At 58.9% G+C, this 25289-nt stretch overlaps 3 protein-coding genes across 8 annotated transcripts in view; 2 read left to right on the forward strand and 1 right to left on the reverse strand.

Annotated features, from left to right (window-relative positions):
* The window catches only part of STYXL1 (serine/threonine/tyrosine interacting like 1), a 53133-nt gene extending 39030 nt beyond the window's left edge, over window positions 1-14103 (forward strand). For 2 of the 3 annotated variants that reach the window (XM_059414663.1, XM_059414664.1), the window contains 3 exons: window positions 940-1037; window positions 2610-2722; window positions 12615-14103. In XM_059414663.1, coding sequence (XP_059270646.1) covers window positions 940-1037; window positions 2610-2722; window positions 12615-12746 — 343 coding nt within the window. In that variant the 3' untranslated portion in view covers window positions 12747-14103. Of the gene's footprint in view, window positions 1-939; window positions 1038-2609; window positions 2723-3782; window positions 3909-12614 lie in introns of all 3 variants that reach the window. The other variant, XR_009406947.1, reaches the window with a different exon arrangement.
* Window positions 14104-14202: 99 nt separating this feature from the next.
* Window positions 14203-20104, forward strand: TMEM120A (transmembrane protein 120A). Its single transcript, XM_059414661.1, has 12 exons — window positions 14203-14394; window positions 15962-16080; window positions 16319-16435; window positions 18237-18296; window positions 18482-18577; window positions 18652-18741; window positions 18900-18965; window positions 19079-19140; window positions 19253-19345; window positions 19438-19502; window positions 19624-19692; window positions 19772-20104. The coding sequence occupies exons 1-12, from the start codon at window positions 14314-14316 to the stop codon at window positions 19883-19885; spliced, it is 1032 nt and encodes a 343-aa protein (XP_059270644.1). The 5' UTR covers window positions 14203-14313; the 3' UTR covers window positions 19886-20104.
* Window positions 20105-20232: 128 nt separating this feature from the next.
* The window catches only part of LOC132026605 (NADPH--cytochrome P450 reductase), a 59968-nt gene continuing 54911 nt past the window's right edge, over window positions 20233-25289 (reverse strand). For all 4 annotated transcript variants that reach the window (XM_059414659.1, XM_059414660.1, XM_059414657.1 and 1 more), the window contains 12 exons: window positions 24988-25137; window positions 24354-24478; window positions 23934-24023; window positions 23489-23587; window positions 22468-22584; window positions 22245-22363; window positions 21944-22125; window positions 21702-21851; window positions 21197-21467; window positions 20950-21095; window positions 20749-20834; window positions 20233-20669 (listed from right to left, as the gene is read on the reverse strand). In XM_059414659.1, coding sequence (XP_059270642.1) covers window positions 20525-20669; window positions 20749-20834; window positions 20950-21095; window positions 21197-21467; window positions 21702-21851; window positions 21944-22125; window positions 22245-22363; window positions 22468-22584; window positions 23489-23587; window positions 23934-24023; window positions 24354-24478; window positions 24988-25137 — 1680 coding nt within the window. In that variant the 3' untranslated portion in view covers window positions 20233-20524. The remainder of the gene's footprint in view (window positions 20670-20748; window positions 20835-20949; window positions 21096-21196; window positions 21468-21701; window positions 21852-21943; window positions 22126-22244; window positions 22364-22467; window positions 22585-23488; window positions 23588-23933; window positions 24024-24353; window positions 24479-24987; window positions 25138-25289) is intronic.

Genomic DNA, 25289 nt, shown 5'->3' on the forward strand with positions numbered 1-25289 from the left:
GATGGATGGATGGATGGATGGATGGATTGATGGTTGGTTGGATGGATGGATAGATGGGGGAGGGAGAGAGAGAGTGAGAGATAGGGAGGAAAGGATGAACGGACAGATGGATGGATGGGAATTGTTCTTGTAAGTGCCGAAACTAAACCAGCCTCTTTTTGTTTCTGAATCTGCTGCAGCTTTCTGCATGCTACAGAGGTCTACATGCTGCCCAATGTCACCAGCAGACCAGTCTTCATAACTAACATTGCCCACATACTATGTGCCACACATTCTGCAGGCTCCTTGTAGGCCTCCTCTCCTAGAACCTGCTGCATGCCTCCTCCCCCTCTTCTCTCCCCCTTGTTCAGAAGTTCTAGCAACTCACCTCTCTGTTGTTTCTTGAATTCATTAAACATGCTGCCTCTCCGCACCTTCGCACTTGTGTTCTCCCCTACCCAGAACCCTCTTTCCTCAGGTGGCTGCCTGGCTTGCTCCGTCACTTCCTTTAGCCTCTGCTCAAAGCCTTCCCTGACCACCCCATCTCAGAGAACCCCCCGCCACCCCAACACTCTCCATCGCTCTTACCTGGCTTTCTCCATTCAACATAGCAGGTTCATTCTCCAAGCTCGTTACCAGTTCCTTCCCTTCCTCATTTGGTCTTCTGCACCATACTCCAAGGAAGCACCATGAGTGGTTGATGATAATGATGTCACATTTATTGAGCAGTTACTATTTTCCAAGCAGATTGCCAAATGCTTTCCATGGAGTAACTGACTTCACCTAACGGACACCCCCACGAGGCAGGTGCCGGTTTCTGAGACAGCTCGGCATTTGCCCACCTACTTATCCTCGACATCCCTTCCATGTGGTCCCGTCTGCACGAGGCTCACTCTGGTGGGGATGGGGGGGGGGTGGTCTGCGAATCTGCCTGATTTCCTGGGCTTTCCTTCTGTTTAGTTTCGTGGACGACAGTGACAAACTTCTGCACATCAAGATAGAAGATTCCCCAGAAGCCAACATTTCCCCCTTTTTACGGCACCTCTGCCACTTCCTTGGTAAGGAATGATCTCTGACCAGGCAGTGGCTTCCCTGTGCCCAGGGACCAGAGGGGGCTGTGGCACCTTGTCCACAGGCCTGTTCCTGAGGGTGACAGCCAGCACTGAGGAGAGGAAGGGCAGGGCCCAGCACCAGCCCAGCCAGGGCAGCCGGGCCCCAGGACAAGCTTGGCCCTCGGGAGCTCTCGGAGTGTGGACAGACACATTTACCTTGGGGGACGTGGGGCTGAATAAGAGCTCCACATTGCCCATTGAGTGCCCCGTGTTATGGCCCTGGCTGGACTGCTAGGCCCTCTAGGGTCTGGCCAGGCCCCAGTCCTGGCCTCACCGAGCCTCTTGGTCAGTGAGCACCTGTTGGTCCACTGTGGGTGCAGGCGTTCAGGGAGGCCTGCTCGGGCCTGGGCTCCGTCCCTGCTCTCCTGTCTGGTCTGCGGGTGGGGGGAGGGTAGAAAGAAAGCTCTGGGACCCTCCCAGCTCTGATCTCCGCGATCCCCCCATGTGTGCACAGTGCCCCTTTAGCTCTCCCACCACACCTGGCCATGACCGCTCATGGAAGGTGGAACTGTCAGTCATTCGGGTCTCAGGATTGCCCCAGAGCACAGTGGCTGGAGAGAGTGAGGTCGAGTCGGGTCCAGGGCCCCGGCCTGGGACTACCTGCTCGCCTGGCCGCCTGTGGGGGCTGGAAGAGGACGTCCCTTATCTGCCCAGGAGGTTCAGCTATCACTTGACTAGTATCTGAGGTTGCCACTTGGCCGTGTGTCCTGCCGCAGGGTGGCAGAGCCCTGTGGCCCAGAGGGTCCCTCTCCAGCCCTGCCTTGCTGGGTGGCTCTGGGCGAGCCCTTAACTGTTCTGTGCTTCTGTTTCCTTGTCCATATGATGAGGCACTGGCTCATGAGCTCATGGTCCTCTTCCAGTGCTGACGGTCTGTGATTATCTCCGGTGCTTGGGGGGTGATGGGACTAGCCTAGGAAGCCAGCTTGGCCTTCCTCTGCACCTACAAGATAGCCTCAGGGGCTTCTTTCGGTGTGATTATAGCTGACCTCCCTGGGCCAGGTGCTGGGCTGGGTACAGCACAGAGTCTCATAGGTAGTCTCACAGGTAGTCTACTGACCCCCCGGGTTCTAGTTGACAGAACGGTGGCTTGGAGTACCACGCTCAGGCCCCACACCCTGTGAGTGGCAGGGTCAGGGTTCACACCTAGGCCAGGCCACGCTGCCTCTGTCGGTCCCCGAGTGCTGGGGTTGGGGGTGTGTGTGGAGGGACCATCCCTTCGTCCATCCCAGCCGGAGAGGCCAGCTGGTGGTGGAGCTTCCTGGGCTGGAAGCCTGGAGAGCCAAGAAAAGACCTTTGCACGATCATGCTGACCCCCCCAGGGTGGTTCTCTTGAACTGCCAGTGAGGTCTGAGGGTCCCTGTTTGCCAGGTGACAAAAGCGTGTCCCAGAGAGGTGACATGGCCAGCCAGGACCCTGCTGTGCTGGGTCTGAACTCGCTCCTGGACCTCGGGCCCACTGAACGCAGCAACTCACATTCAAGCCCCCACTGGCCTCCTACCCCTTTCTCTCCTTTTGCAGAAATTCACCTCCAGCTTGGCTCGGTCATCCTGGTCTTTTCCACCCTGGGCATCAACCGCGGCTGCGTGGCCGTCTTGGCCTTCCTCATGCACTGGAACGAGCAGACCTTGAAGGTACGCATTGCCTGGTCAAGGCTCGGACTGCAGCTCCCTCCAGCAGGCAGGGTCAGAGCTGGACCTGGGAGGAAGGCGGCCCTAACTAGAAGGTGGGAAGAGAAGGATCTGGAAAGGGAACTGCACGTCCAGTGCTTTACCCAGCATAGCACACCCAAGGTCAAGATCCCCAAGGTCTAGGCCAGAGGCTGAGGCTATTGCATGAGGGCTTGGGGCTTGGCGTAGGGGACAGGCCCAGGGACTCAGGCTGGGCAAGGCCATGGCCAGCAGCACATCTGCGTGTCCCCCGCTGCTGTCTGTCTGTCTACCAGGGTCCTTTCAGCCTTCTCCAAGGAAGGTGCATTTTGGCTATTGGTTGGAGCCGGAGAACTATGACCCTGGCAGGGCTCCAAGGGCACCTGCTCCAACGGTCTTAATCCGGACTAGAGAAGGGTTTAGGGACCTGTCACCACAAACCCCATGGAACCAGTGCTCCTGACGCCGAGGGCAGTGCCTTTCCATGGCATGAGGAGATGGTGGCTGGCCCTCAGGGAGACATAGTTTGTGCCAGACTTCAGAGGGCTTCGGTGGAGCCCCAAAACTCCCCTGTATGCCTGAGGCTATGCTGGAAGGAAGGGGAGGGTCAAAGAAAGACCTTGGTCAAGCCCATTGCCAATGGTTTTGGATATTGGCCCCCTGTGCTCTTTGGAGAAATTGATGGCTAGGAAGAGTGTCAGATGGCCAGCAATCCCACCGGGAGGTACCTACCCGAAGGGAGCAGAGCCAGGGCTCAGATGTTTGCGGGGTCCTGTTCGTAGTAGCGGGACTCACCATCGCCAAGACGTAGGAGTAACCCAGGTGTCCATGACACACGACAGGATACTACACAGGTGATCTCTCCACACTACGGAGTAGTCCTCAGCCTTACAAAGGAAGGACATTTTGATACCTGCTGCCACGTGAATGAACCAGGAGGACGTTAGGTGGAGGGAATGGGGCGTTGTTTCCTGGATGTGAACGTTCTGGAGGTGGACAGTGGTGACGGTCGCACAGCGTGGTGAATTCTTCCGTTGAACCGTAGCTCCAAACACGGTGACAACGGGCTGTTCTCTGTTACGTCTGTTTTACCACGACTGAAAGAGAAAAGTGGACGCAGAGTCATGAGGCCTGGAGCGAGGCCCAGAGCCCAGGTCTCACCCTGTGCAAGGTGAATGGTCGGGGGTCCCTGCCTGCTGGAGTGTTCTGGGGGTGTGCCGGGGGGAGGGGTGAAGTTGCTCGCACATCCTCTCCTTTGCTGCCTTGTTGAGCTGGAACCGGAGGAAGAGAAGCAGGGGGAGCTGGGGGGAGGCAGGCCGAGCTCTCTGCCTGCAGGGGGCGTTCCAGGACTTGAACTCGCCCGGAGTTTGAATGGGGCCATTTGGAGCCCCGGGGCCTGCGGTGGTCCTGGCTCCCTGATCACTCACGGGACATCTGGGCACGACAAGGTTGACAGCCTTGCAACTCTGATGTTTCGTGATGCTCCCCGGCCTTGACCAGCCAGCCATGGCCCGAGTGGCTTCCAGAGCTGGCTGGGCCGAGAACAGAGAGCGAGGACTCCCACCTGGCTCTGAGTTCTCCAGCAGCGAGGGCCAGGCCCCCCTGGTGACAGCGCACGTGTTGGCCCGCACCCTGACCTTTACTGGCCCCCGCATGACCCCAGGAGGGAGGTTGAGGCCCGTCTGGGTGTGGCTGTCCGGCTCAGTGGTCAGTGGGAGGGCAGGCGCCTGGGCCCCTGAGGGCCAGATTGTCCTTGCTCTTGGGAGAAGCCCCGGGGCTCCCATCCTGGGGCAGCAAACTCTGCCTCACGTACAGGAAAGTCCTGTTGCTGGGCGTTCTGCCCAGAGTCGCCGTCTAGAGAACTCGCGACAGAAGGAGCTGTGGGCAGGACGGACTGCCGCGGGGACCTTGCTGGGTCCTTTCCAGACTGAGTCAGTCCTGGGTGGCGCTTAGGTTTTCTTGCTACCAAGCAATGCCCTGGGTTGCTGACAGAGGTTGACCGGGGCTCAGCTCTGCTGCCGCCCGGGGTCCAGAGAGACGGTCCCCCCGCCTGTTGTCTTTGTGGTCTTGGAGGCAGCTCAGAGGTGATGGTCAGAGCCCAGGGCACTGGCAAGAAAAAGGGGAGCAAAGTGTGGGCCACTCTTGGGCAATATACTGCTTCCTGGGGTTTATGGTTCCTACTCCGTTCCTTGGGGTACCAAGACCAGGAATGGGAAGCTGAGGGGTGAACTGGAGGAATCTGGCACCCGGGGCCACTGTGCCTGTCCTTGGCTTTCAAAGCTTTGGCACAAGAGTGGATGGGCTCCCAGAGCCAGCGAGCCCTTAAGAAACCTATTTCAGCTCCTTTAACCTACTGGGAATAACTTTGTTCCTTAAAGGTCTTCAAAGGGGGGGAAAAAAAAAGAACAAAAACACAAACCAACTGCTGAGGCATTGTACTAGCTAACATTGGCAGAGGGCTTCCCACTTGTGTTTGCGAGGACTTCATGTGTGTTGAAAACCCAGTGACCCCACAGCATGTTATTAACTGTTTGGCAGGAGGTCTAGAGAGGCTGAATAATTTGCCCAAGGCCCCCCAGTTGTAAGTAGCAGAATCCAAAGCCACATGCCCCAGTTAGTTTCAGAATCTGGGCTTTCCACGGGGCTCTAAGGCAGGAGGGGGAGCACTGGCCTGTCGTCTGAAGAATCGTGCAGTGAGCTGGCTGCCGCCCGTTTCTGAGAGTTACCTGGCCATGACTCCCCACACCGCCCCAAACCGCTTCTACCCACAGGTGTTCGCTGTGTCCCAGCAGGTGCTCTGTGGGCTGGAAAGGGGTTGTGAACCAATCTGACCTGACCAGGACTTAATAAACCTTGCAACTACGTAGCTCTGCCCAGGGTACCGTGGATTTTCCCCTCCATAACGGCAAAATGCACATATTACATCTGTCATTTTTTTTTTTTTTAGATTTTTAAAAAAAAAATTATTTGACAGACAGAGATCACAAGTAGGCAGAGAGGCAGGCAGAGAGAGAGGAGGAAGCAGGCTCCCTGCTGAGCAGAGAGCCTGATGCGGGGCTTGATTCCAGGACCCCGAGACCATGACCTGAGCCGAAGGCAGAGGCTCAACCCACTGAGCCACCCAGGTGCTCCACACCTGATGTTTGTACATGGATTTTGTATCCCGTAACTTTACTGAATTTGTTCATTAGCGCTAACGCTTTTTAGATGGAGACTTTAAGGCCTTTTTTTCTTTTTCTTTTCCTTTTCATTTTTTCTTTCTTAGGTTTTAAGGTTCTAAGTAATCTCTATACCCAGTGTGGGGCTCAAACCCACAGCCCTGAAATTAAGAGTTGTATACTCCACCAACGGAGTCAACCACATACCCTTCAAGATATTTTTGGTTTCTCTTTTGATTTCTTCATTGACCCGTGGGTTGTTCAGTAATATCCATATATGTGTGCATTTTCCAATTTTTTCTTAAAATCACTTTGTAGTTTTATACCATAAAACTAGGAAAGATGCTTGATAATATTTCAGTCTTCTCAAATTTATTATGATTTGTTTTGTGGCCTAACATGTGATCTGTCCTAGAGGCTGTTCCATGTGCACTTGAGAGGAATGTGTAGTCTACTGCTTTGGGGTAGAACATTCTGTAAATGTCTGTTAAGTCCATCTGGCTTATTGTATCATTTAAGGCCAGTGTTTCCTTATTGATTTTCTGTCTGGATGACCTATCTGTTGATGAAAGTGGGGGACTAGGGCACCTGGGTGGCTCAGTTGGTTAGGTGACTGCCTTTGGCTCGGATCATGATCTCAGAGTTCCAGGATCGAGTCCTGCATTGGGCTCCCAGCTCCATGGGGAGTCGGCTTCTCCCTCTGACCTTCTCCCCTCTCATGCTCTCTCTCTCTCAAACAAATAAATAAAATCTTAAAAAAGAAAGAAAGTGGGGTATTAAAGTCCCCTACTATTAACATATTATTGTCCGTTTCTCTCTTTAGGTCCATTAATATTTACTTTGTATATTTAGGTGCTCCTTTGTTGGGTGCATAAATATTTATAAATGTTATATTTCTTTGTTGAACTGATTCATTTATCATTACATAATGACATTTTTTGTCTCGTATTGCAGTCTTTGTCTTAAAGTCTATTTTTTCTTTTTCTTTCTTTTTTTTTTAAAGATTTTATTTATGTATTTGTCAGAGAGAGAGAGAGAGCGCGCAGTAGGCAGAGGGAGAAGCAGGATTCCCGTCGAGCAGGGAGCCCGATAATAGTCTGTCTTTAGTTAATAACAACTTAAATTTGCACACAGCCTAAGCTCTGCATCTTTACTCCGCAGCCCCCACGTTTTGTGGTTTCGATGTTGCAATCTACATCTTTTTGTCTTTTATGTCATTACGGAATTATTGGAGGTACAGCTGTTTGTACTATTTTTGTCTTTGAACCTTCATGCTAGATTTATAAGTGAACCCACCATGTCCACATTAGATTATTCTGAATTTTACTTTATCAGTGATATTTATGGGTGCCTGTTTTCCTGTTACTAGTCAGTGCCATTTCATTTCAGCCTAAAGAAGTAAAGACCAGTAAAGCTGGTCTAGTGGTGATTAACGTCTTCAACTCTTTTTTTTTTTTTTTTTTTTTTTTGACAGAGAGATCACAAGTAGGCAGAGAGGCAGGCGGGGTGGGGGGAGCAGGCTCCCTGCTGAGCAGAGAGCCCAATGTGGGGCTCGATCCCAGGACCCTGGGATTATGACCCGAGCTGAAGGCAGAGGCTTAACCCACTGAGCCACCCAGGCGCCCCTCTGTACAGTATTCTTGGTGGGCAGGTTTTTTTCTTTCAGCACTTTGAATCTATCCCCTCACTTCCTTCTGATCTGCAGGGTTTCTGCTGAAAATCTGCTGAGAGTTTAATGGGGCTTCCCTCGTGTGTACCAAGTTGTTTTTCCCTTGTTGCTCTCAAGATTCCCTCCTTGTCTTTAACTTTTGACAATTTAATTGCGATGGGGCTTGGTGTGGATCTCTTTGGGTGCATCTTTTTTGGAATTCTTTGGACTCTGGGTATCTATTTCCTTTTCCAGGCTAGAGAAGTATGCAGTATTATTTTTTTTCAGAGAAGTTGTCTGTCCCTTTCTCTTTCTTGTCCTTCTGGGACCCCTGTAATGTCAATGTTGATTCTCTTGGTATTGCCCGTAAGTCCCTTAAGATATGCTCACTCTTTTTCTTTTCCTTCCTTTCTTCTCTTCTCCTGCTTTGGTTCTGCTCCGCTGTCCTTCAGTCCACAGACCTTTTCTTCCACTTCATGTGTCTGTGGTTGAATCTTTCCATTGTATTTTTTCAGTTCCGTTATCGTATTCCTCAACCCCGTGACTTGTTGGGTACTTCGTTTTCTCTCTCTTAGCTGGATTCTCATTTTGTTCATGCAATGTTTTCCGGAACTTGGTGAGCATCTTTATGGCATGAACTCTTTATCCGGTAAATCACTGGTCCCCGTTTCATTAAGATGTTTTTATGAGATTTTATCTTTTTTTTTTTTTTTAAAGATTTTATTTATTTATTGGACAGAGAGAGATCACCAGCAGGCAGAGAGGCAGGCAGAGAGAGAGGAGGAAGCAGGCTCCCCGCTGAGCAGAGAGCCTGATGCGGGGCTCGATCCCAGGACCCTGGGACCATGACCTGAGCCGAAGGCAGCGGCTTAACCCACTGAGCCACCCAGTTGCCCCATATGAGATTTTATCTTTTTCTTTCATTTGATTGTATTCCTGGTTTTTGTTTTTGTTTTTCGTTTTCTTTGACTCTGTTGGTTTCTATGCATTAGGGAAAACAGCCACCTTTAGAGTGACCTTGTGTCAGAAATGAACCTTCTGGTTCAACCCTTTCCTAGTTCTTGGTTGTCAAACATTTCCCAGCTTGCTTTGTTCTTAGCGGCTCCCAGTAGCTGAAGGTTTGCCAGGACATTTCAGTGCCCTAAAGGGGATGGTCTCAGTCTGCACCTGGATTCAGGCTGATTGGAAGCAGACTTAAGAATATGTAAATACATCTTTTTCAGGGGAAGACCAGAAGATAGGCATGCCTGTTTGCTCCTTTTGCACTAAGCCCTGAGATGAATTATTTCTTGTTTTGCCACTGTGCTGTTAAACCCATAAACACAAGCCCCACTGGCCACCTGCTTTCAGTTATTTTGGGTAAATATCCAGAGTAGAATTGCTGGATCATATGGTAATTCTATTTTTACTTTTTTGAGTAATCAATATACTGTTTTCCATGCCAGTTACACCATTTTACATTCCCACCAATGGTGCACAAGGGTTCCAGTTTCTCCACATCATTACCAGCACTTGTATTTTCCTGTTGTGGTTTTTTTAAATCAAATAATAGCCATCCTAATGGGTATGAGCTGGTATCTCATTGTAGCTTTTTTCTCTTTTTATTGGGTTAAAATACACATAATGTAACATTTAACATCTTAACCACTTTTTTTTTTTTTTTAAAGATTTATTTTAGAGAGAGAGCATGTGCAAGTGGGGGGCAGGCCAGAGGGAGAGAGAATTTCCAGAAGACTCCACACTGACTGTGGAGCCTGATATGGGCTTGATCTCATGACCCTGAGATCATGACCTGAGCCAAAACCAAGAGTTGGATGCTTAATTGACTGAACCATCCAGGCGTCCCTAAAACATTTTTTTTTTAAAGTGTACAGTTCAGTGGTATTAAATGCTTTCTAAGCATCATCCATCCCCAGAACTCTTCTCGTCTTGTAAAACAAACTCTGTACCCATTAAACAGTAACTTCCTGTTCTCCCCACCCCCGAGCCCTGCAACCACCATTCTGCTCCCTGTGTCTGTGATTTCAGCTACTCTAGACTCCTCCTATCGGTGGATTATACAATATTTGTCTCTTTTTTGCCTGGTTTATATCACTTCTCATAATTGTTGAGAAAATCCATATTGTCGCGTGTGTCAGAATTTCCTTCTTTTTAAAGACGGAATAATATTCCGTGGTGTATGTATGTCATGTTTTGTTTTTCTGTTTGTCCATTGATGGATGCTTGGGTTCCCCCATGTTTTAGACACTGTGAACAGTGCTGCTGCAGATACGGGTGTACTAACATCTCTTCAAGACCCTGGGTTCAGTTCTTTCGGGTAGGTACCCGGAAGTGAAATAGCTCGATTATATGGTATCTCTATTCTTAATTTTTTAAAAAAGATTTTATTTATTTACTTGAGAGAAAGCCAGAGACAGAGCGTGAGCGGAGTGGGAGGGGAAGAGGAAGAGGCAGAAGCAGGCTCCCCGCTGAGCAGAGAGCCCGATGCGGGGCTCGATCCCAGGACCCTGGGAAAATGACCTGAGCCAAAGGCAGACGCTTAGCCAGCTGAGCCACCCAGGCGCCCCTCTGTTTTTAATTTTTTGAGGAATTTCCATACTGTTTTTCCATAGCGGCTGCACCATTTTACATTCCCACCAACACTGCAGAAGGGTTCAAGTTCTTCACCCCCTTGCCAATGCTTGTTGTGTTCTGGTTTTTAAAAAATATAATAATTATCTTCATGGATGTGAGGTGGTATCTAATTGTAGTTTTGATTTGCATTTCCCTAATGATTAGTGGTGTTGAGCAAATTTTTTTATGTGCTTATTGATCATTTATCTGTCTTTTGGAGAAATGTCTATTCAAGTTCTTTGCCTATTTTTAAATTGGATTGTTTGGGGTTTTTTTTGGTTGAGTTTGAGGAGCTCTTTCTATATTCTTCATATGAACACCTGAACGTAAATCAGATACATGATTTGGCAATGTTTCCTCCTATCCTGTGGCTGCCTTTTCACTCTGTGGATCATGTCTTTTGATGTATAGAAGTTTGTTATTTTTAAAGTTTTAAAATTAGCATGTAATGTATTATTTGCTTCAGGGGTGCAGGTCTGTGAATCATCAGTCTTACAGAATTCACAGCACTCACCATAGCACATACCCTCCCCAATGTCCATCACCAGCCACCCCATCCCTTCCCCCAGCCCCCAGCAACCTTCTGTCTGTTTCCCGAGACTAAGCAAAAGTTCGTTATTTTGATGTAGTCCACTTTGTCCTTTTTTTTTTTTTTTTTAAGATTTAAAAAAAAAATTTGTCAGAGAGAGAGAGCACAAGCAGGCAGAGAGGCAGGCAGGGGGTGGGGGGAAGCAGGCTCCCTGATGAGCAGAGAGCCCGATGCGGGGCTCGATCCCAGGACCCTGGGATCACGACCTGAGCTGAAGGCAGCGGCTTAACCGACTGAGCCATCCAGGCATCCCAATTTGCCCATTTTTTAATCACCTGTGCTTTTGATGTCTTAGAGAAATCATTGCCAAATCCAAGTTATAAAGCATTTCTCCTCTGTTTTTATCTAGGATTTTTATAGTTTAAGCTCTCACATTTAAGTCTTCAATCATTTTGATCTTTGCACATGCTGTGAAATAGGGGTCCAGCTTGGCTCTTCTGTGTGTGGATTTCCAGCTTTCCCAGCTTCGTTTGTTGACAAGACTGCCCTTTCTTCTCCGAATGGTTTTCGCAGTCTCGTTCAAGCCACTTGGCCCTACGTGTGAGGGCTTATTTCTGGGCCGTCTGTCCTGTTCCTTTGGTCTAAATGTCCGTCTGTGTGCCAACACCACACTGTTTGGATCACTGTAGTTTTGTAATAACTTCAGAGATTTGAAATCAGGAAGCACGAGAATTCTAGTGCGGTTCTCCTTTCTCAAGATTGTTTTGGCATTTGGGGTCTCTTGCGATTTCATATGAAGTTCAGGATGGGTTTCTCAGTTTCTGCAAGAAATGCTGCTGGGATCTGGTAGAGATTGCATTAAATCTACAGAGGCTTTGGGTAGTCCCGGCAGCCTAACAGTATCGTCTTCTGAGCCACGTACAGAGGATGTCTTCCCATTTATTTGTGTCTTTTTAAGTTTCTTCCAACCATGCTTCGTACGGGTCTTTTACCTCCTTGGTTAAATTTATTCCTAAATAATCAGATTCCTTTTGATGCCATTGTAAAGTGGAATTTGTTCTTAATTGGCTTTTCGGATTTCATCATTAATGTATACAGAGGCAACTGATTCGGAGTGTGGGATTTTGTAATGGGGCAACATCGCTAAATTCATTTATTCTGACAGATGTTTGTTTCGGTGTAATCTTTAAAGGGTTTCTACACATACAGCCATGTCATCTGCAAACAGGTAATTTGGACTCCAATTTGGACTCCCTGTGGCGCTCCCCCCCCCCTTTGGTGGTCAGGACTTCTAGTAGAATGTTAAGCAGAAGTGATAAAAGCGGGCATCCTTGTCCTTTTCCTGATCTTAGAGGAAAAGCTTTCCATCTTGCACCAGTATGTCACCCGTGGGCTTGTCGTCTATGGCCTTGATTACGTTCGGGTGCATTTTTCTCTTCCTAGTCTGCTGAGGCCCCGCTTTGACCTTTTCCTTTTTCCTCTGGCTTCAGTCTAGATGGAGACCGGCTTGTCCTCTTCCTTCCTGTGTTTTAAGGTGGACACTTGAGAGCAAGCGGCTCCGGTTTCCCTCCTTTGGAGAATTCCCCCCACAGTGCTCTTCCCGTTCCCGTGAATTTATCCGTTCACAGTGCAAACCCTCGTCGAGGTGGCATTGTGTGCCGGGCGCGGCCGTGGTGTGCTCCTGCCCACGGGAGTTTTCACCCACGTTGTCTGAAGCTTCACGGGGGCCATCTGAAGTAGGAGGGGTCCCTGCCTCCATGTCCAGCAGCAGAGGGACTTGCTCAAGACAGAGCGCGGCTCCCATGACTCTTGCATTGGCGCTGGCCTGCTGCTGGCCCCTGGGCAGATGCCTCTCGTCCCGCCGCTGTATGTAGGTGGAAAGGCCCTGGTCCCATCCCGAAGTCAGCTTTCTCCTCCTTGCATTGACAGAAGTCCTGGGCCCATGTCAAGAAGTGCAAAAACAACGTGCATCCCAGCCAGGGCTTGGTGGCTCAGCTGTCCGAGTGGGAGAAGGTCATCCTCGGAGACTCTGTCACAGACATCTTGGTTCTGCTCTACTGATCTTCCCTGTGGTCCAGCTCCGGGTCCTGAGGGCCGCCCGGGGGGAGTGGGCCAGGCCGTGTAACTGGGTTGGTGTGGAAAGAGAAGGCCTTTGCCGCCTGGAGTCCTGTGTCAGCCTCTTGCAGCTCTGCTCTGGCTCCTCGTCCACACCCTGGAGCAGGTGTTCTCTGCCCAGACTCTGGGAGAACCCCCGTCCCAGGGTCCCCCCCAACTCGATGGAGGCTGCTTCTGGAAGAGCATTGAGCTTCTGAGCAGCTGTCCCACGTGCCCCCATGACCTTCGGAGGCTGGCTGGGAGGAGCTCCAGGGGTTCCCCCTGTCTTCGGTTGGCTCACAGGCTGTCGCAGTGCCCGTGCACGGGTGGAGATCCGCCGGGCCCAGTCCTGGCCCAGGTGCCAGGCTCTGCAGTGCTGGGAAGCTCCTGGCACAAATACAGTCTTGTCTCACCCCGGGTCCCAGCCCTCCCCACCACTATGCCCGTTGATGCCATGTTCGGATTTCCTTTCCTTCCTCCCACTCGTTTCCTCCTGGCTGGGTTCCTCAAGAAGAGATTTCCACCCCTCCTATCTCCTTCACGCCTGTTTCTAGAAATTCCTCAGGTCTTAAAGGGACTGTTCTTCAGAACGCACTTCCCAGCGCTGGCTGCACCCGCAGCCCCAGTCGGGAGAGGGCAGGCGTCGGGACTGACAGGGAATTTAGGATGTCCACGTCACTCAGCAGACACTCCCTGCCCCCTGTGCCTGCCCCCTGTGCGCAGCTGGGGAGGGACAGAGGTGAAGGTCATCTTCCCTCCCAGGACTCTTTGCAGGAGGGGGGAGCCCCCCCCTCTCCCCTACGGAAGCCAAGCCCTCAAGGAGTGGGGTTTTGCTCTAAGGTAAGAGCTGTCCCGTGGACTCAGGCTTGGGATCAGTTAGGACAGGAGCCTGGACAGAGACTGGCTGCAAGCGATGGCTCTGTGGGTTGGGGGCTCCAGGGCAGAGCCCTGGGAAGTTTCCATCAGGGGCACGATGCGGAATAGCTTGTGCGTTAGGTCCGGCCGTCTGCGGGCTCTGGAAGACCCGCCGCGGCGAGCGTGGGGTCAGGGCGAGCCTAGGGTCAGGGCGACCGGCGGCCGCCGTAGAAGAGAGGTTCAGAATCCTCCCCCTGCAGAGGCGCCGCTTTCCCAAGGACGAGAGTCTTCGAGGCCGGGGTCACCTCCGTGCGTCTCGGTTTACTGCCAGCACGACGGGCCGGAGCTCTGTGGGCCGCCGCACGCGGCTGGCACGACCCGCCGAGCGCCGAGCCCCGGCCGGGAACCAGCGCGCCAGCCCCACGCCCGCGGAGCGCCGCAGGGTGAGCGCCCCCTGCTGCCCTTGGCCCCGCCCCGGCCCCGCCCAGGGCCCCGATTGGCTCGGGCCGGGGGCGGGGCTAGCGCGCTGGCCGCCGCAGGCCTTTTCCCATTGGTGGCGGCGGCGGCGCGAGCCCGGAAGCGGTCGGGGGCGGCGGCGGAGGCGGCGGAGGCTACTCGGGCGGGCCGGGGTTGCGGCGCGGTCCTCGACTCGGCTTGTCCGGCGCGTGGCCCGGCAGCCATGCATCTCCCGGCCCCGGGCCCGCTGGGGGACTGCCTGCGGGACTGGGAGGAGCTGCAGCAGGACTTCCAGAGCATCCAGGTGAGTGCCGGTGCGGGCGCCCAGTGGCCCTGAGCCGCGGCTCTCTGGCTCGAGGTCAAGGGTCGGGCAGCCGCGGGTCAGGTAGTGGGGGGCTCGGGGTCAAGGGTCGTGGGCCCTGGCGTCGCTCCAGAGGGTGGCGAGGCCCCGGGTCCTGGGGGTCCTAGCCGGGACCCTCCCCTCGGCCTGGGTTGCGTGTCCGGCGCTGCCCCCGCGGCCGCGACCCCGGCGCAAACCCGCGGAGCCTGGCGCACCTAGGGCCTTCGTGGAGGCCCCGGAAAGCGGCCCTGACCCAGCCCCGTCCTCTCCCAGGGGAGCGGCCGCCTGAGTCGAAGCCGGCCGGGCCCGGCCTTGGGTCAGTCACTCAGCAAACATGCTGGGGGCGCCGGCGTGGCTGGAGCCGCCCTGGGGCAGCGCTGGGGTCTGGGCTGAGTGCGGCAGGGGAGCGGCCCGGAGGGGGAGCGGTCCCGAGGGCCCGGCCCCGCCAGGGCGAGTGTCCAGGGGCAATGCCTGGGTGGGGGCGGCGCCCGTCCAGCCTGAAGGACAGCACCCGCCGAGGCAGGCTTGTGTGGCCGCTGGAAGGCGAGGGAGGGCAGAAGCGGGTGGACCAGACCCTCCAGGGAGCTCGTGGGCCTGGGCGGGGTTGGGACCTCTGGGATGCGGCCAGGGAGCCCCTGGGAGGAACCGTGGGACTCTGGCTCGTGTGGACCGTGCGCTTCTGTGGGGAGGCAGCAGGGAGCCGGCGGCCGGTCTCAGACAGGAGAGAAGTGGTTGGCAGGCAGATGTGGCCCGTGTTGGGTTCTTACGGGCGTGGTGGCCCCTGCAGGGCACGAGAAACCAGACCGGGGGAGGACGGAGCCCGGACAGCTGTGGACTTGTCCTGCCTTTCTCTTTCCGGGGCTGCTCCCAGCCCCTTCCTGCCGCCCCCAGGCCTGACCAAGGCTGCTCAGGCTAGTGGTCCTGCCTGAGTGCCAGCCGGGCAGACCTGCTTCTCAGCCTGGCCACCCCGGCCTGACCTTCCTCACGCTGCCCCTGGTTGTCTGCAGGCTGCTCTTCTGGAAACTCACCCAGCGGGGCAAAGTGCTCTGGGAGGCTTGGGGCCAAAGGTGCGGGGGGAGGGGTAAAAGGACTGGTCTCCAGGGCAGGAGTTCTAGCGCTGAAGCCTGGTGACCTTTAACCTGGGAGGCAGGCTGCTGGGGCAGCCCCGGCTCCGCCTGCAGCAGCAGGCTGGGCAGGCAGGAGGGTCTGAGAGAACCACAGTGGCTTCAGGCAGCCTGACTGGTCCAGAAGGCAGACCCTTGCGCCTGGAAGCCAGACTCTGGGTGGGACCGAGGGGTGGGGACAGCTAGTAGGTGGGCGGAGACTCAGCAAAGCTCCTGGGACCTGGTCTGTTGCTGTGAGGGCTTCTGCGCTTGCAGGGGGAGCCCCCTCTCCTGGCCTGCCTCGGGGAGAGGGCGATCTCAGGGGGTCCCTCGGCTGGCTGACTCCTTTCCCGCTCAGACCCTCCCGGGGAGCCCCGCTCTCTACCCAGCAGGCCCCAGCTCACTCTGGCTCCCTGCCTGCTCCCCAGGAGACCCACCGGCTGTACCGCCTGAAGCTGGAGGAGCTGACCAAGCTGCAAAACGGCTGTACCAGCGCCATCACTCGGCAGAAGAAGCAGCTCCAGGAGCTTGCTCTTGTCCTGAAACAGTGAGGACCCCCCTCCCCCGTGACCCCCCCAAGCCTCCATACCCCCTAGCCTAAGGCTGGGGGTCAGATTTGTGGTGCACGGAGAGCAGGCACTGACTCCTGAGTGTCCCAGGGCACGGCTTCTCCCCTCTCCCCGCCCCGTGGGGCCATGTTCATCTCCTGCCCCGCAGGTGTCCTATGTGATACCCTGGGGGAGGGGGGACCGCCCTGACTCTGGCTTCCGTGCCCCAACCTACAGATGCAAACGCTCCCTGCAGTCAGGGGCCAGGGAGGCCGCCCAGGAGCTGGAGAACCAGATCAAGGAGCGCCAGGGACTCTTCTTCGATATGGAGGCCTATTTGCCCAAAAAGAATGGGTGAGACCCCTTTCCCCCAAGCCCAGTGCCCAGATGCCCCTGGGAGAGCGGCCTGAAGCGTGGGCTCCTCTGCCCCGTCAGTCGGCCGGCAGATGGTCCCTGGACCCGCTGGGGGCTGAGCCGTCAGGCTGGGGAGATGGCTCGAGCGACGGTGACAGCTCCCGGAGACGGGTGTTCTGTGGCGGAAGGACAGGGAATGGGGGAGCGCAGTGAGGGACCCCTCACCCAGCCTGGAGGTCAGGGAGAGCGGAGAGCTTCGAGGAGGAGGGAGCCTGGCAGGCGCGGGAGGGTGGAGACTGTGCGCGTGTGTGGCCAGGGCTCAGGGTGGCAGGTGGTGATGAGACAGGAGGTGAAGCCAGGTTCGGGCCCAGCAGGCTGGGCAGAGCGACCCTCAGGTCAGCCACAGTCACCGAGGGGGATGGCAGGGGCCAGTGCACAACCCTAGGGTGAGGAAAGATCACCCAGCGGAGGCCTGGGGCAGCAAGATGGCTGCGAAGGGCCATGTCCCTGGGGACGACGGGGGTGAGGGGCGGCCAGTAGCCTCGGTTCAGACGGGTCAAGAGCCACACAGGAGGGGCGGCGTCTCCGGGGCGTCCCGGGGGTGGAGCGCTCCGCAGGACAGTGGAGGTGGAGGTTGCTAATGGGGGACAGAGAGCTGGGGGGGCCAGGCGGACGCGGCAGCTCTTCAGAAGCTCAGCTGTGAGCAGAAGCGGACGCTCGGGGGTTGGGGTTACTCGGTACCCAGGGAAGACTGGAGCGCCTCTCCCTGCTGAAAGCTGGGGCCCCCGGAGCACAGACCCAGCAAAGGGACACCCTTGGGGAGGTGGGAAGGGCAGGGCGTGGGCCCTTCTCACTTGCAGTGGGAGAGTGTTTGGAGCCGGTGAGGAGGGTCCCCCTCACCCCCTCAGAGATGTCAGCCTGGATGGAGGCTTTGACCAGGCCTCGGCGGGGAGGGTGTAGGGAGCCGGTGGCGACGCCGAGAGGCGGCTGGGCCAAGTGCCTGCTGTACCCCCTCGTCTCTTCGCGGTCTGGGACAAGTCCCTTAAGTACCCTGAACCTGTGCCCACAGCCCGAGTGGGTGTGCCGTGTCGTGCACACGTGGGACGTGGTCACCTCTCGGGTTCGCCTGGCCAGACAGGCTCCATCGGTGGGAGGGGCGGCGGCAGGAGGCTGGGGGTGGTCCGGTGGGCAAGAAAGTGGCTGCCGTGGGAGGGGGCCCTGGGGACTCGGCTGGCTCAGGAAAGACCAGGGTCGGGGGGCCCTGGAAGCCTCCGTGAGGGCCAGGGTCCGCCTGGCGAAACCAGCTTGGGATGCCGGGCACTCGGGGTCAGAGCGCGAGCAGAGTTTCGGAGGCGGCCCTTCCCGGCCGGGTGGGGGCCCTGCTATGGCCCTGGTGCGGGTGTCCCGGCGGACTCAGGGCGGAAGGTTCTCGGAGGCAGTGGGAACCTGGGGGCGGGCGTGCACACAGGCATCGAGTGCTGCCCAGGCCCCCGGGGGCCATAGGAGCTTCTGGCCGGCTGCCACGGGGTGGGAGAGCCCGGCTGCCCTGGAGGCCCTTGGGTGGGGAGCTGGGGTTGGGGGTTAGACGAGGGGATGTTGGTTTAGCCAGCAGCAGGCCGGGGAGCGGGCAGAGAGGCTGTGCCCCGTGTTTCCTTCCTGTGGCGCCGGTCTGCACTGCCCCCCAGGTCTGAACCCTAAGCCTCTGGGGGCGTGGGGCTGAGGCCAGGTGGCCCCCCTGCTCTGTGCCACTGGCTTTCCCCTCAGTGGGGGCCTCTCCTTACCTGGCTTCCCCCTCCTGCAGGTTGTACCTGAGCCTGGTCCTGGGCAATGTCAACGTGACACTCCTGAGCAAGCAGGCTAAGTAAGTGCTGTCCCAGCCCTGTGCTCCGCCCTCCTGGTCCTTTCTGTCCTGCCCCCCCCCCCCGCCCCCGCTTCCCAGGCTCAGCCCTGGGGTGCCGGCCCGAGCCGCCTGCGGAAGCCTGTCCGGACCGGGAGCCTCCCTCCGGCACCCCAGCCTGTGCCCCGGGTGTGCGCCCCCCCCCCCAGGTTCGCCTACAAGGACGAGTACGAGAAGTTCAAGCTCTACCTCACCATCATCCTCATCCTCATCTCCTTCACCTGCCGCTTCCTCCTCAACTCCAGGTGGGTGTCCTGCCGCTCGGGGCCGCACCCCGCTCCCTGCCGGCGCCGGCGCCCACCCTCTGTGCCCTCCGCAGGGTGACGGACGCCGCCTTCAACTTCCTGCTGGTCTGGTACTACTGCACGCTCACCATCCGCGAGAGCATCCTCATCAACAACGGCTCCCGGTGCGTGAGGCCGGGGCGGGCCTGCTCCGGGGCGGGCCTGCTCCGGGGCGGGGGCGGGGCGGGGGACTGGCTTCCTCCCACCGCAGCCTGGCATCCTGTGCCCAAGCTCCGATCCCTCGGGGCCGAGGGGACGGAATGACCGCCGCTCCCCACCACAGGATCAAAGGCTGGTGGGTTTTCCATCACTACGTGTCCACTTTCCTGTCGGGAGTCATGCTGACGTGGTGAGTGGCCAGATTGGCTCCCGGGGTGTGGGGGTTGGGGTGCAGGGGGGCGCGGGGTAGACCCAGGGTGTCCCTGAGTTTCTACCTGCTCTTTCCTCCGCTTTCTGCCTTAGGCCCGACGGCCTCATGTACCAGAAGTTCCGGAACCAGTTCTTGTCCTTCTCCATGTACCAGAGTGAGTGTCTCGGGGGGCGCTGCTCCACACGGGAACCCCCTCCCACAGGGAGCAGGCCGGGGGGCGGTGGGGACTTTGGGCCCGAGCCCAGTTCCGCTGCTCCCCGGCCCAGGCTTCGTGCAGTTCCTGCAGTACTACTACCAGAGCGGCTGTCTATACCGCCTGCGGGCCTTGGGCGAGAGGCACACCATGGACCTCACTGTGGGTGAGTCGGGTGCGGCCTCCGCTCCCGGGCATCCTGACGGGGGCCTTTCCCGACCACGCGGGGCTGAGACCGTGTCCGCCCCTCCCCCGCAGAGGGCTTCCAGTCCTGGATGTGGCGCGGCCTCACCTTCCTGCTGCCCTTTCTCTTCTTCGGACACGTAAGTTGTCTCTGCCCGGCCCCCGCCCCGTCCCCGCCCCGTGTGTCCGGCCGCATCCCCGGCGCTGGCTCTGGGCCGTCGCGGGGACCGGCTTCTGTCTGAAACCCTCCACCCCTCCCAGTTCTGGCAGCTTTTCAACGCGCTGACTTTGTTCAGCCTGGCCCGGGACCCCGAGTGCAAGGAGTGGCAGGTGAGCCCGGGGCCCTGGGCTGGGGGGTGGGGACCCTCAAGGGGCGCCCGGCCCCGCCCTCACCCGCTTCCTCCCGCAGGTGCTCATGTGCGGCTTCCCCTTCCTCCTGCTCTTCCTCGGCAACTTCTTCACCACCCTGCGGGTCGTGCACCAGAAATTCCACAGTCAGAGGCGTGGGAGCAAGAAAGAATGAGTCTGGGCCTGCCTGCCCGGCTCCCTCCGGTGCCCCTGGCCCGGCAGGGGCTTCTGTCCCCTTTGCTGGGGCGGTAGGGGGCTCGCCTCATGCGGGAGGGTCTCTTCTGCTCTCCCTGGGGTTTTGTGGGCCCTGTGGGCCCCGAAGGTGCCGCCGGAGAGGAGGGCCAGGCCTGCAGGGAGCGGGGGGGGGCAGCCTGAATAAAGGAAGCGTGGCAGAGAGGCGCCCCGAGGTGTGTGCTCTCCGAAGGGTCAGGCGGGGCCTTGGCGCCGCCACCACATGGCCTCTCCGGGTTCTGAGTTAAGTAGACGCGGGGAGACCCCCAGACCTACTCAAGCAATAGCAAATACAGAAAACAGAACTTTATTCCAAGGAGCAGAGATTATTTAAAATTATTTACAGTCATTGAAAATAACGTGGAGGGGTTGGGGCTCGGCCAAGCTGCGCAGAGCCCCGGATGTAGAGCCCCGAGGGGCCTGAATGTTCCCCGAACACACCCCGTGCCCCGGGGCCTGGACCGGTCCCCGCTGCCAGCCCGCCTCCCAGAACGGGGCCCTGCGGACACCCCCCAGGAGACTGGCGGGAGGGAGCGAGGGCAGGGATCCCAGGAAGCCGGGCTGTGGGGCCCGCGGGGCCGGCCTAGCTCCACACGTCCAGGGAGTAGCGGCCCTTGGTCATCAGCTTCTTAACGTAGTCCACGGCCTGTGCGTGCTCCATGGCCCCCCCTTCGGCCACGATGTCGTAGAAGGTGTTCTGCACGTCCCTCGCCATGTTCCGAGCATCCCTAGGGCAGGAAGGAAAGCGCTGGGCAAGGGCCCCCCACGGGCCGGCCGGCCTCGCCCCCCCACCGCGCCCTCACTCACCCGCAGACGTAGATGTGGGCGCCGGCCTCGTGGATCAGCTGCCACAGGTGCTCCTTGTCCCTCTGCAGTAAGTGCTGCACGTAGACCTGCGGGTGAGGGCGCACGGTGAGGGCGACGGTCCCGGCACGGTCCCGGCACGGTCCCGGCACGGTCCCAGCACGGTCCCGGCACCGCGGCGTGGGGGCCGGCCCGAGGCCTCACCTTGTGCGGCTGCTCCCGGGAGAAGGCCACGCTGAGCTGGGTGAGGGAGCCGTCCTTCTGGAACCCGGCCAGCTCCTCACGGTACAGGTAGTCCTCGTCGGCGCGCCGGCAGCCGTAGTACAGCAGCGTCTCCCCGACCTCCTTGCCTGCGGGGGCCGGGGTGGCGGGCAGGGGTGAGGTGGGGCCTCGGGGCAGGGGTGGGGGTGTGCGCCCGACCTCACGGGACCCGTCCGGCGCGCGCGCTCACCCTGCTGCCGCAGCCAGGCCCGCTCCTGGATGAAGCCGATGAACGGAGCCACCCCGGTGCCGGGGCCCACCATGATGACCGGCGTGGTGGCCTTGAAAGGCAGGCGGAACTGGGACTTGCGCACGAACATGGGCACCAGGGCCCGGCGGCCGTTCTCCCCGGCCGGCTCCTTGGCCCGCAGCCAGCTGGTGGCCACGCCCTTGTTGACGCGGCCGGCCTTGGTCTCGTACTCCACGGCCACGGCACAGATGTGCACGGAGTTGGGGTGGACCTGGTCGGGGCGGGGCCGGGGTAAGTACGCCCCAGGCCCTGGTTCCCCGGGGCCCGTTGCCGGAGTCTCCTCCATACTGGGGTGTCCCCCAACCCCCTGCTTGGTCCTTTGCGGCCCCCACAGCTCCTCAGAAGCCCCTTCCCAGCAGCCGCCTGGCCGGCTCGACACAGGCCGAGCGCCGTCAGCAGCCCCGCGGCCCGGAGCACCCCCGCCCCCCCAAAGCCCGCCCCGCACCTTGGAGGACGAGGCGATGGAGTAGTAGCGGGCCTGGAGGCGGGGCAGCAGCTCGCACAGGTGGTCGATGGGAGGCCGCAGGGACGGGTAGTCCTGCAGGACGGCCAGGATGTGCCTCCGGGCCTCCACCACCCAGCTCAGGTACAGCTCCTGCGGAGGACGGCAGCGGGGTGAGACGCGGGCGCGGGGCACACGGCCGAGGCGGCGGCACCCGGTGCGGGCGGCGGAAGGGCAGGGCCCACCTTGCCCTCGCCCGAGGACGAGGCCATCTTGCGCAGCTGCTCCTGCTCGGAGGGCTCGGAGGCGTACTGGGCCAGCTCGTAGAGCACGTTGGTGCGCGGCGGGTTGGTGATGTCCAGGTAGTAGGTGAGGGCCGTGCGGTACGACGTGGGGCAGGGGAAGGGGTGCTTCTTGTTGGACTCCTCTGCGGGGAGACAGGACGACCGGGCTCAGCGGCCGCTGACCTGTGGGTCTGCTCCAGCACCCGCGACAGTGGGGGCTCGGCAGGGGGGTGGGGGGTGGGCCGTGGATTCGGGGACTCACCGTCGAGATTGTTCAGGGACATGACGACGTCCAGGTCGGCACCCAGGATCTCGCCGAGCTGGCTGACCAGGGTAGAGTCATTGGCTGGGTAAACGGCCACGTGGTCCCCGGATTCATACCTGGGGGGGTCGAGGGGAACGTGGGGCTCAGGAGGCGTCTGGGCCAGTGGCGAAGGCAGCCCGGAGGCCCTGGGCGGGTGGAGGCAGGGGGCAGCCGCCGGCACCTGAGTTTGGAGTCGGAGATGTCTAATTCCAGGTGCATGAGGTGACGCTCGGTTCCCTGGTTCAGCTTCCGGTTGGTGGTGACCGCAGCCAAGAACGGATTCTTGGCATCGAAGGGGCTGGGTGGGGAAGAGAGCGGTTCTGTGATTGGCCGGGGCTCGCCTGCATCTCCCCGCCCCCACGGAGCCTTCGGGTTTCACAGGACACAGGGAACCTCAGAGCTGACCTCCAGGGCCCCAGCAAGGCTCTCCCAGTTATGTAAAAGGTTCTCCCAGCCCGATCCAAAGCAGTGCCCCCCAACAACTCCCCAGAGCGGGCAGAGCTAGGTTATCGGTTCCGTTTGCAGATCAGGAAACAGGCTGGCCCCTAAAATCCAGGAGACCCTCCACACGCTACCTGTGGGCTGTGTGCACAGGAGAACCAGACCCCCTTGACAATGGCTCCCCCAGACCGAGGGGCCCGGGGCCCCCCGGCAACCACGGAGTAGAACTCCTTCACCCCGCGTGCCCTGCACCGGGCACCAACAGAGCTGAACCCTGCACAGTCACTGAAACGTGCACTTCCCTCTTAAAGCAGGGCCGCTGGTCTAAAATCCTGGGAATACTGGGGGGACTTGCCCTGGGTGGCAGTCGGGGGCCCAAGAGAGGAACGCTGTGTTTGGACAAAGTCCAGATACCAAGGGGGGTATTAAGGCAGGTGAGCCCTTCTGCCAAAGTTCGGCCAGACTTATGCTGTCGTGGTCTGGGCAGATCTGGGCCTCCCCGCCCCAGGGTCTTTCCGGAGCTGTGTCTCCGGAAGTGCTGATGGCCCAGGGCCCATCTCCCAGCTGCTGTGGCCTGGCCTGGGGGGACCACTGGGAGAGGCCGGGGCAGCCTCCGCCTCTCTGCTCTAGGCCTTATGCCCTCCTGGGTGGTGGGGATGAAATCGCGGGTGCCCCCACCCCTGCCCGCTCCGGGGGAGGGTGGAGATGAAGGGGCTGCCAGGTCCTCCGGGCGCCCGGAGCCCCGAGCGCGCTCAACTCACGGTTTCTGGTTCTCGTAGCTCTTCAGACGGCCCATCTCCCCCACGTACACCTTGGCCGGGTCTATGTCCGGGTGGACCACAAGCTCATACTGGCGGATGCTGGGGAGGGGAGACGGGGTGAGATGGGGAGGGGCCCGAGAGGGGGGAGGCTGCCTCAGGGCCAGGGCCAGAGACCGCACCTTCCAGGGGGAGGGCCCAGCGGTGGCGGGAAGGAGAGCGAGCAGACGAGGAGCCGGGGAGGGCTGGGGCAGCCCAGCTTCTGCGGGCTTCGAGGCCGCTTCATAAGAACATAAGGAAGCCCCCTGCCACCCAGCACTTGCAGGCAGAGCCCAAGTGCTGGGACCTGGGGCCCTTGTGCTGTGCCTGAGCTGCTCCTGGCTTCTGGTGTCCTCGCTGGGACCCCACCGGGCGGGCTCTCCCCCCCAGCCCACGGGCCCCGTCTCACCTGGACTCCTCTCCGGTGGCCTCCACCCCGAAGTGCTCGCACACGGCCGGCCAGAACTGTTCTCGCCACGTGATGAAGTCCTCCTCCAGGCTGGAGACCAGAGGGAATGAATGAGCCCAGCCCTCGGGAGCCCCCGGCCCCACGCAGCCTGAGGGCCGCTCAGGGATGTAACCCAAGGCGCCGGGCAGCATCTGGAGGGTCTGTGCTAACCGGGCGCAGCTGCCCTCCGTGCCGGGCTGGTGGAGAGGAGGGGGCGAGGCAAAAGTGGGGACAGGGACGGGGCGGGGACCGCCTTCCTTTGCCCTGGGTGATGCCCCGCAGGAGGCTTGCTGAGGTGTGGCTTTGCGCTCCGCTCCCCTCGTGTGCGCGGTCGGCCCTGACCCCCGACCCCGCGGGCTCCGGGCGGGACCAGGCACTCACTTCCCATCGTCATCGCCCATGCCCAGCTCGAAGATGCGCTGGGCGCCGAGCTGCTCCAGCCGCTTGTCCACGTACTTGCCCATGGCATTGAAGTGCTCGTAGGTCTTGTTGCCAAGACCAAACACCTGTGTGGACAGAGAGGCGGGTTTGAGGCCAGCTCCGGGGTCGGGGTGAGTAACCCCCCCCCTAGCCAGCCAGGCCACAGGCTCAGGCCTCCACGGCTGCCAGACACCTGGCACTGTGAGGTGGGCCACTGTGACCCCTGGAAGTGGTGGGCTTCCAGGTGACCCGCAGCCTCTAAGCCTCAACCCTCGGAGGGGCAGCAGGCAATTCAGCCCCCGCCCCGGGGCTCCGAATCTGGGCCAGCCTGGTCTACCTTTCTCGCCTGTATTCTGTACCCAGGGTCCCTGGGAGCAAAGTGGCGGGGGGCAGACGACAGGGCTGTCCCAGGAGCAGCCTTCCCCGGGTCTTCCCTGCAGGCACCCCCAGCTCGAAGCCCCTGTTCTCAATCCTGGCTGATGAGCAGGACATGGGAACGGGAAGCTTTCTGCTGGCACACAACGGGGGGCCAGATGCCCAGGGGAGGTGCCACAGGCTGGGGAGGGGCTGCGGCAGGGAAGCTGGGCTGACTCACCGCATACTTGACTCCGGAGAGGTCCACGTCAGTCTCCTGGAGCCAGTCATAGAAGTCCTGGGCGTTGTCCGTGGGGTCCCCCTCACCATAGGTGGCCATGCAGAACACGGCCAGGGAGTTCTCGATCTCCGGCAAGCTGCCCAGGTCGGCCTGGGGAGACAAGAGCAGGGCCCGGGCCCAGCGACCACGACTGAGCCATGTCAGGTCTTCGCCTGATGGATGCGGACGGGTGAGCCCAGGCCTTGCCTGGGGCAGCTGCCACGTCCCACAGGCTCTGGGAGGGCAAGGGAGTCCTTCAGGAA

The sequence above is a fragment of the Mustela nigripes genome, chromosome 11 (genome assembly GCF_022355385.1).
Source record: "Mustela nigripes isolate SB6536 chromosome 11, MUSNIG.SB6536, whole genome shotgun sequence".
Taxonomy (NCBI): Eukaryota; Metazoa; Chordata; class Mammalia; order Carnivora; family Mustelidae; genus Mustela; species Mustela nigripes.

Bases quoted from the DNA above. Each gene is read 5' to 3' on its own strand.
- TMEM120A (XM_059414661.1), top strand. From the start codon at position 14,314: ATGCATCTCCCGGCCCCGGGCCCGCTGGGGGACTGCCTGCGGGACTGG. The intron at 14,395-15,961 runs GTGAGTGCCGGT...CCTGCTCCCCAG, and splicing joins AGGACTTCCAGAGCATCCAG to GAGACCCACCGGCTGTACCG. The intron at 18,297-18,481 runs GTAAGTGCTGTC...CCCCCCCCCCAG, and splicing joins CTCCTGAGCAAGCAGGCTAA to GTTCGCCTACAAGGACGAGT.